This window comes from Pararge aegeria, chromosome 16, assembly GCF_905163445.1.
Source record: "Pararge aegeria chromosome 16, ilParAegt1.1, whole genome shotgun sequence".
NCBI lineage: Eukaryota > Metazoa > Arthropoda > Insecta > Lepidoptera > Nymphalidae > Pararge > Pararge aegeria.
Window position 1 is genome coordinate 16,946,178 of NC_053195.1, and position 10,351 is coordinate 16,956,528.

The 10,351-nt window shown below is 38.1% G+C and overlaps 1 protein-coding gene across 1 annotated transcript in view; it reads left to right on the forward strand.

Moving 5' to 3' along the window:
- Positions 1-115: 115 nt before the first annotated feature.
- LOC120630685 (serine/threonine-protein kinase SMG1) overlaps positions 116-10,351 on the forward strand; it is a 172,335-nt gene continuing 162,099 nt past the window's right edge. The window contains exon 1 of the mRNA XM_039899959.1: positions 116-6,958. Within this exon, the coding sequence (XP_039755893.1) occupies positions 212-6,958 (6,747 nt within the window). The 5' untranslated portion in view covers positions 116-211. The remainder of the gene's footprint in view (positions 6,959-10,351) is intronic.

Sequence of the window (10,351 nt, forward strand, 5' to 3'; positions counted from 1 at the left end):
AGAAAACGAAACATGACGGGCGTCACCTTCCAAAATTATTGTCAGCCTAAATTGGACGTTGGTAGGATTTCTGTGGTCACAAGTGTCAACTGTCATTTTCTGTTGGTGAAGCGTTCTGCGTTTGTGTTGTGTCCAAAATTTTGGCTTTATTTTGCGATTTTACTTACGGCAATGTGTTTTAAAATATATACTCCGACTTTAGACCTTAGTGATGCTATCCACGGCAAATAGTAAAGTGAAAGGTTCAAGGGTGCCGGAGAATATTGAAAATTCAGATCGGGATGATTTGGGACATGAAAACACAACGGACGATAAGGTCAGAGGTTATGTTGGCTCATATGAGGGGTCTTCGTCATTCGGAGGTCCTCGAGATCCGCGTTTCCGGTCTCGCGGTCGTGTTACCGAGTTCCGCCACTCCCGGGGCGGTGGCCGGGGTGGTCCCCGCGGCCGCGGCGGTTTCCCGCCACGACCGACGTTCGATCGCGACGAAAACTCTTACAAGTATCACGAACCGCTAGGGTCGACAAACAGCGACAGCTGGTCGCAAGGAAACAATAAATTCTACGATAGGTCGGACTTAGTAGTCAATCTTCCTGAGGACCCTCGTATATCAAAGCTTTTACGTCGACTCTGCGCTGAAGTGGATGTGGAAAAATCACTAGTTATTTGCAGCAAATTACAGGATGCTGTGATGCTGCCAGAAAATGCACGCTATATCAGAAGATCTTATGATATCTTAGTAGAATCACTTTTGGATGTACTTTACGATGCCCCTAGTCCTGAAACAAAGGAGAATGCGGCTGTGGTTTTGGGCAGGATTGGGTTTGTTATGGGCCCTGATTTCAGGAAACACATAGATTGGATTTTATCCACATACTCAGTGCACAACACTTCAATCAAGCACTTGCTTGTACTTTCATTCACTGAGACTTTTCAGCTTGACTATCAAACTCCTAGCTTGGGTGACTTTGCCGAAACAACATTGGAGAAGCTTCAAGGTATCATTGAAGCCACAGACTCAGCTGATGTATTCATGGCAGCTATTAATGCTATGATAATGATGTCCAACTCCTACCCTGAAAATTTTGCTAATCATTTTGTTGACACTGTAGACATATTGGTGGGCTGGCATGTTGATAATGCTCAACCGAATAAAATAAGGGAATTTGCGCTGCAGTCATTATTTAAATTAAGCCGCCACTGGCAAGCAGATGTTGGATTTTCAGTCAATTTACTCAATCAATTTGTTGAAGACATGGTGGCTTACTGTCATGAGTTGGATTCAAATAAAAGTGATAAAGATGGGGATGCAAATTCCCATGAAGAATGCATGCAAAAGATTGCATCTTTTTTGAATGTTTTCAACACTGTTGTGAAAAGTTTAGGGACATTACTAAACCCTAATGTTTCTCAAGCAGTTTCATGGTCTTTCTTGACGGACTCACTATCAAAAGTTCTACAGGTTATGACAGATGCGCTTAAGGAAGATGCTAAGTCTGAGCTTATATTTGCAGGCAATGATTGCATAATGTTACTTATAAAATATTTACAGATGAAATCAACTTCTTGTCTTTCTGCACTGTTTGCTTTGATGTCTGTTGAAATGAGTACTTACTTACAAGCTGATGAAAAGCTATGTCTCAGCATAATAAATCTGATATCAACAGCAATAAAAGAAATTGCATCTAACTTAACACTGGAGTTTATAACACAAGTTATTGGGCCACAGTCTCTGTTACGTTCGTTACGCTTCTCTGAGAGTGGTCAGGTTTTGACTGGTGTTATGTCCATTTACAGTAATTTACTCAATTTGAAAAACATTCCCCTTTTGCAAGAGGCATACAAATATGTTTTGACAGACATTCAAAATTCATATACTGTTATATTACCACATATACAGATAATACAAGTTCAGTACACAGAGACAATTAGCGAAAATGATGCAGAGAAGAATGTTATATTCTATCTTCAAAGTTTATCTGAGCTGGCAAATGCTAGTAACTCTATTATTGGCATGTGGGCATTGCAGCCAAGCATTTTAGAACTACTCGCCATAAAGATGTGTCCGCATGATGAAGTTTTGATGAAAGAGAGACCTGCTCTGCAATATGCAATACTATACCTTTTGTATTCCCACTGTAAGAAAAATAATCATTTTATAGCCTCAAGTGACCTAGTGATGGACTCTCAACAGAGAGCAAATGATCTATTTGGGTTATCAAACCTTACTCTAGGAGAGGTATCTAGTTCCAGTCCTACATCAGGCCATCTAGCAGTCATATTAAACATACTTAGTATTGTGCTGGACGACCAAATGCCTAATGAAAGCTTAATCCTTGTTTTGACTTGGGTGGCGGATATATTTCGTCAATTGGATAAATACTTGCCTATAGTCAATATGTCAGAAGGTTTCCATGTTCTACTTACAAATATGCTGACCCTAGCATATAGTTTTGACAGCGATATAGTTTTGCTTGTAATCAAAAACTTCCATTTTCTACTGAAGAACAAAAACATGGTATTAAATATGCTCCTCCTCAAAACTATAGCAGTTTTATGTACTTTACACATTGATAACCAAAATAGAGCTTTGTCAAATCTGTGCAAGGAAGTATTATTTGAGCTTCCATGGGATATAGTTCAGCAGGAACTTGATAAGCAAACTGTTAGGATATTTACCAGCCGTAAATTTACTCATATGATTATAAACTGTGACACAAAGTTAAATTCATTTAAAGAATACCTAATGAAAGGATCATTCTCCATGCTACCTAATCATCACTTCAAAGCTATAATTAACTGCCTTACACAAATTAATCTTGATGAAAAAGATTTCCTGCTTGACATTTTCATATCCTCTTGGCCAGTACAGAGTTATGATGCAGATGAAAATAATTTAAATTTCTTCAGACAGTGTGTATCAAATTTCTCATCTGTTCGCGTTAATTGGGCTCTCTCAGAGTTGGCACACACGTGTGTATCATTAAAACTTCGAACTGTACTAGGCAAGCCCCAAGAGACTTTTACAAAGATAGAAGGAACCTTAAAGGGAGTTGCAAGAGAAATATCTTCTGCTGAAACAAAATATATTGCTAAAGAACACAAACAACTACTGAATGTGGTTATAGCAGAACAAGTTCGCTCGCGTTGGCTTATTGAATTTATGATGTTTTTGGAGAAGTACACTTACAATGCTGCTGAAGGCACTGCCACTGTTCTCCCAGCAGTTGCAAAACCCGCTAAGACATTTTTTCACACCAACTGGCCCACATGTCGAGAATGGTTAAATAGAGTGCGTCCTGCAGCACTTGCAGTCAGTGTTTATGGCGGAAATTATGGAGCAGCGATATATCATGCATCACTAATATTGCAAAACGCTGCAAGCTCAAGCACTAATATTGATATAGAGGCTATAACAATGAGTGTATCCCGAGTCCTCATTAAGATCAATGAACCAGAAGTTCTGCGTGGCCTATATGTTTGGATAAAACAAAAGTTTGCCCTTAAATTACCATGGTTAAAAGGAGCAGCCGAACAAGCAAATTCACGTTTTGAAATTGCCACAGACTTCTACAAAGTTTTGTATGACGAAACTAAGAATGATACTGATAATGACATCAAAACTCCTCTGTCGGACACAAAAGGACTTAAATTTGTAAACGAGCAAATATATGAGAGTTACAAGAATATTCAAAGTTGGGAAGATATGGAACAATGGAAAGAAATCAAACAGGGATGTGGCTATAGCTCCAATTGGGAATCTTTAATAGATCTAAAACAATTTGATGAACATAACGAGATTCCTGTCTTAGGAGATTGGAACATTCTTAATCCTGAAGCCACAGATATGTCAAAAAATACCTCTTCATTTCAGGGTCTTTTTGATAAGATTGAGACAACATTGATGTTTTCTGCAATAAACTTATACAACAAAGATTATGATGACAAATATAAAGTACTATTAAATGACTGTGAATATTTATTAAATAATAGTGCAGAAGAATTCGCTAGGACCAACGCCGTCCACTTTCTGAAAGATATTTCTGTAATGCAGTTAGCAAACCAGGGATTGTTGAACATCTTAAAAAATGAAAAGGCTAGTCCCAACCCATTTAAACCATCAGCCTTGAAGGAAAATATTTATGGAACCGAATTGAAAAATTTAACGCGAGTTTTATGGTGGCATCAGTATTTTACGAAATTCAATATGACTGACGAAAATGTGTTTTACAGTGAATGTCTGCGACTAGACGTAATAAGAAGTGCAAGAAAGAATGCCAACTCAGAAATGTGTAAGAGAGAGCTTCTGAAACACTTTAAAAATAATTCAGCTTTTCAGTTATGTTTCACTGTCAACAGCTTAGAAGAAGTAAGTGATGTCCTTCTGTTGTCCAACACTACGTATGATTTAGATATATGGACACTAAACAATGCCACTGCATTAACAGAACTCTGTAAAGTTACCTATGCCAGGGAAGATTTAAAACTGCAAGCTATTAACCTATGTGCAAGTATATCTCTAGGGTTTTCGCAAAGAATAGCACTGGGCGAGCAAAGCTACGAGCTCCGGGAAAAAGGTACGAGAATGTTATTGACTCTCTCAAAATGGGTGCAAAATGAAAATGAAAATATTTTAGTCAAAGATTCACACTTAATGAAACTGATTGCAGCATTACCAGAAATTGGTTTGGTAGATAATAACATCTCAGTAAACGTTATTCCGCTAACTGACGCTGCCGTTGGTAAATTGCTGCAGTTTGGAGTTAATCAGTGCCCTGGTCTAGCAAAAGCTTGGGCCAGTTTCGCCGCTTGGTGTTTTAGGTGGGGCCGTAAAATGGTCGAATTCAGCTCTAAAACTCGGGAGCAACTCACAGATAATGATAAGCTCCAGATAGAAAGTGTTATGATTGGATGTTCACCACAAGATTTTGAAGCAGTGTGTGAAATACTATCGAAAACTAAGGCAACATGTGATGAAGAAGATATTGATTGGAATGAAATTAACACATCTGAAATGATTGAAAGTCAATTGCGTACAGTTCCATCATTGAACAATGCTTTCCCTGAACATCTCGCTTTGCTCGTTGACATCTGGCGTCAAGCTCAAAAAAGGGTATTTTCATATTTCGAATTATCAGCAGATGCTTATTTCAAGTTTTTGCAGTTGATATGTGCTTCTGATTACATAAATCATAGCGGAGAAAACGCTGTCGTCACTGCGACCCTCAGACTTCTCCGGTTGATTGTTAAACATGCTATGGAGCTACAAACCGTCCTCGAATCAGGTTTAGCCAATACCCCTACTCAACCATGGAAAGTTATCATTCCACAGCTATTTTCAAGACTTAATCACCCGGAAACATATGTCAGAAAATGCGTTTCTGACTTGTTATGTAGATTGGCAGAAGATACACCGCATCTTATCACTTTTCCCGCAGTAGTAGGCGCAGTGGAAAATGAACAAAACAGTATAACAGACTTACACGTACCAAGATCCTTCTTGTCCAACGACGACGCCGACAGTGATGACGACAATTTGGAATTGGAAGACACCACCAGCGACAAAGTGGTAAACAATGAATTGAACTCTTGTTTCTTAGATATGGTGGAAACATTGGCAAAACAGGCTCCAAAAACCATTTTACAAGTTAAGCTATTGGTTAAAGAGTTACAAAGAATAAACTTACTATGGGATGAATTGTGTCTAGGCACGCTTGTTCAACACCATTCGGAATTCAGCAAACGACTAACTCAGTTGGAATCTGAAATCGTAAAGGTGAAAAATAACACAAATCTTACACCCGAAGAGAAAGAAAAACTTATTAAAGAAAAACATCGTATAATATTCGAACCCGTCGTCTTTGTTTTGGAGCAGCTCAATCAAATAACTTCGGCTACACCCGAAACACCACACGAAACAGCATTCCAGGCTAGATTCCAAAGTATAATTGTCGATGTAATTGATAAATTAAAAAATCCAATTAATCCCGAAAAACCCCAAGAATCATGGGCACCGTTCAAACAACTGCAAATTAAGCTACAGCAAAAGGTTAATAAGAGGACATCTTACATTTTGAAAATGTCCGATATTAGCCCTGTGTTGGCTGATATGAAGAACACAGTTATTACTATGCCGGGCCTACACACAAACCAACGTACTGTGAGAATCACGATAAAGTCAATAGAAAACAACGTTGCTATTTTACCAACCAAGACGAGACCTAAGAAGTTGGTGTTTTACGGATCCGACGGTAAATCCTACACTTACCTGTTCAAAGGTCTCGAAGACTTGCATTTGGATGAAAGAATAATGCAGTTGCTATCTATAACGAACACCATGTTAGCACGTGATTCTGAAAATAATGATAATCAAACATACAGAGCTCGCCACTACTCTGTCATTCCTCTCGGGCCACGATCGGGTTTAATCAGTTGGGTGGACAACGTAACGCCTCTATTTGCGTTATACAAGCGCTGGCAAAATCGTGAAGCAGCCATGCAGTCGGCAAAAACTAACAAACCAGTTAACGTTCTCAGACCTTCCGAGCTTTTTTACAATAAGCTCAATCCGTTGTTGAAAGAAGCTGGCGTATCTACGGAGAATAGAAAAGAATGGCCGGTGTCGATCTTAAAACGAGTTTTACAAGAGCTCTCCGCGGAGACTCCGAACGATTTGCTGTCCCGAGAGCTTTGGTGCAGTAGCGTGAACCCCGAACAGTGGTGGCAAATGACGCGTCGCTACAGTTATTCCGTTGCCGTGATGAGTATCATCGGTTATATTATCGGTTTGGGGGATAGACATTTGGACAATGTGTTAGTGGACTTGACTTCTGGTGAGGTGGTGCATATTGACTATAATGTGTGCTTCGAGAAGGGGAAAACCTTGCGCGTGCCGGAGAAGGTGCCGTTTAGGATGACTCCAAACCTGGTGACAGCCCTCGGCGTGACTGGAGTTGAGGTGAGTCTGTTTGCCTTTTTTCTATAAAGTGACAGCTGTATCTCATCATATCAACCCATTACCGGCCCACTACATGGCACGAGTCTCCTCCCACAATGAGAAAGGGTTAAGGCCGTAGTCCACCATGCTGGCCAGCGGATTGGTGGACTCAACACACCTTTGAGAGAACGAATTATGGAGAACTCTTCAGGCATACAGGTTTCCTCACGATGTTTTCCTTCACCGTTTCAAGAGATATTTTAATTACTTAAAACGCACATAACTTAGATCAGTTAGTGCGTTCTGGGATTCGAACTCGGAGTCCTGTCGAGCTCCTACCCACTGGGCTAACACCGCTACCATTCCATTACCGCTACCATTAGCTGTATCTGAATTTGCGATATTATTTGGATGATATAAGTTGAGTTGAATGTACTAAAATTAGTTTAATACGTAACAACAGTAGTGCGTAATGGTTATCTATCGGAATCCATTGGGGTTTCTAAGCCGGAATTTATGTATGAGTTTAATCGTTCAAAAACATAATATTATATATACATTACCGTGTTCAATAACGGATTTTTGTAAAGATAATTTAATAGATAAAATAACAATAATTTATAAAAGCGCCACCTAGTGTCTATTTAGATCTCTGGGTAAACTGACATAGAGGGCAGTATTAGCTAGTAGAGCTGTAGTTTTTCATTAAGACATAGATGGTGCTGTTTGTTTCATTTTGTTTAAAACCATTTCATTTACATGCATAAGTTGTGAAAATGTATACTTATTAAAATTATAGTAGTTCTTCTTTTTACCATTACCATCAGGTTATTTATGTCTCACTATTGGGACTGCGTCGTTTCTCATACGAGACCGGGATATAGAGCTGTGACCCACCACGCTGTTTCAATGTTGGCATGTTTGGTAATGAACTCCGACTTAAAGGTAACCATAATTATTCGGTTTTGGAAATAATGACTTAGACAGTCGATGGCACTAACATTAAGCTTAAATTAAATAACTAAATATTTTATGGTCATTATCAGTATAGTGCTTTCCATCTTAGATTCCATCATTAATATAAACCCCACAGAATTAAGAACACACAGAAACCGTGTACACGACTAATATTGAAGCAGCAAAAGCCACTCCACTTTAGTATTGTTTCTCGAACAAGAGGTCACTTCATACCATTCAGCAATTGACAGTAGTAATTTTACCTCTATGTTCTCAACGTTTGCCATAAAATGTGAAAAGTTTTGTGAGATAGCAACATTCCGGGGCTGTGAAGGGAGATGCACGCGGGGTGTTACCACTGTCCCAGCGCACAGCATGCAGTAATGGCTGGATGATGTTTCTGTATGTCCTATATTCTATGATCAACGCATTATTTACCGGCGCACTAAAAGGCGTAGGCCTCCTTTTTGAATACCTAGTCCACCACGCCGGCCAAGTGCGGATTGGTAGATTTCACAGAACCATTAATACATTTTGGAGAACTCCCAGGCATCGATGTTTTCCTTCACCTTTAAATCAAGGGATGTTTAATAGCTTCAAACTAGCATAGTTCTGGAAAGTTATAGGTGCATGGCGATGATCTTACTCGGTTCCCTCGACGGACAGGCCGAAGTCTTAGCAACTAAGCTATGATCGCTTCAAATTATTTCTATTATGAGTTTCAGTATCTGGATTGAATTTTGAATCCTCAATCGGGGCGTAAATTAGATAGATTTAAGTCAACGTGCTAACTGGTGGAGTTTCAATGATAAAATCACTATGAAATATCTATTCTTTATATCTGTTTGTATAAGCTACTCACCTTAGTGTAGCAAAACCTAACAGTGCGTGAAAAATGAAAGTCTGATCGCATCTCATTAAATATACTTTTTTATTTTACACGAACATTTTAGTTATATTGTTTATTTTTTTAAAACATTTCATTTATTATAGACATATTTTTATTATATAACTATTAACTCTTTTTAATCATACTGCAAAAAAAGTATATGAATCTTTTCATAAAAAAATCAACAATAAAGCTTTCATAAAACTTGAGCGTAGACTTGAACAGGTAGGTACGAGGACTTATAATAGATAGGCGCAGACGATCAATAAATATTTTGAATATATATAAATTCGTGATCCTAACCAAGTATTGTACACGTATAACGTTTTGTCTTTCTACTAGATGTACCCCATATAGCTCCACCCGCGTTCAATTCGATAACATAAACATAGTAGTGTCTACAACCTGTCTTAAAAAGGTACAGTTTAACGAAACAGAAAATTAGTACATCCTACGGGAATGCTGACTTCACATATTACAATTGGCAAGCTAATTTGCAATCGTGTGCTTTCTTTACTAACAATACGTCGAAAATGAATTGTTAGTATAGAAAGCGTTTATAGCGTTCTTGTTCTTTTGGTCGAACGTGTTAATCTGGAACTAACAGTCTGAATCTCCACGCTACGACATTTAGAAGACGAGCAAACATAGTACTTAATAGTGCGGGTGGGCGACGCGACGCAGTGGGTCGTAGTGTATTATGTACAATGTATAATATGATAATAAGTGTGACATGTGTCTTTAAGTATCTTCTAATAAAATGATAAATCGACGAAGAGCGATCGAAGTGACGAAATGTAAAAACTGAAAACAAATAATGATGAATATTGAGACCTGTATAACGACAATTTTCTGCAGTATTTATAGTCCGTCTGAGCCTTGCCATAAATTTGTTAATTATTTAAGAAACGGCGAAACATTTTATTTCATAATAGCATCTTATAAATTTTCTTATCTATAGGCTACATCAATCAGACCGGTTCATTCATATTTTTACTGAATCTGTCAATCAATCTTAAATAATTCTCAAAAATATTATAAAATATTAAATTAATTATCTTTTCTCAGTATCAATAACCTACCAATATCCGATAAATTATATTATCGATTAAATAAACATTGTAACATTAATTTAAGTAGAACTAGCAAATTCCAGCTGCTTTGCTAGCAAATAATCGACGATCATCAATAAAATATCGGATGTAATATGTATCGACCATATTTGTTCACATGTATAACCATTACATAAAAACGTTAAAAATAGTTGAGCCAGCCGAGCTGCTTAGCTTTCAAAAGCGTTAGTGAGCTTGCAGAATGCTAAAATCAGTAGCCTTAGGACAAGGATTTTCTTGCTTGCGACCGAGGAGTCGTTTTCGTGTAGCAAATTACTTGAACATCGGAGCAAAATAGATCTTATTAGCATTACATTAAACTTCTAATTTGCCTATAATTCTATAGCTCGGACTTTGGACCTAACGTTTGTGAAATAAAATCAGTAGTACAGGATTTCTTGCTCGCACCCGAGGTGTCGTTTTCGAGTAGCAAAATACTTGAACATCGGAGCAAAA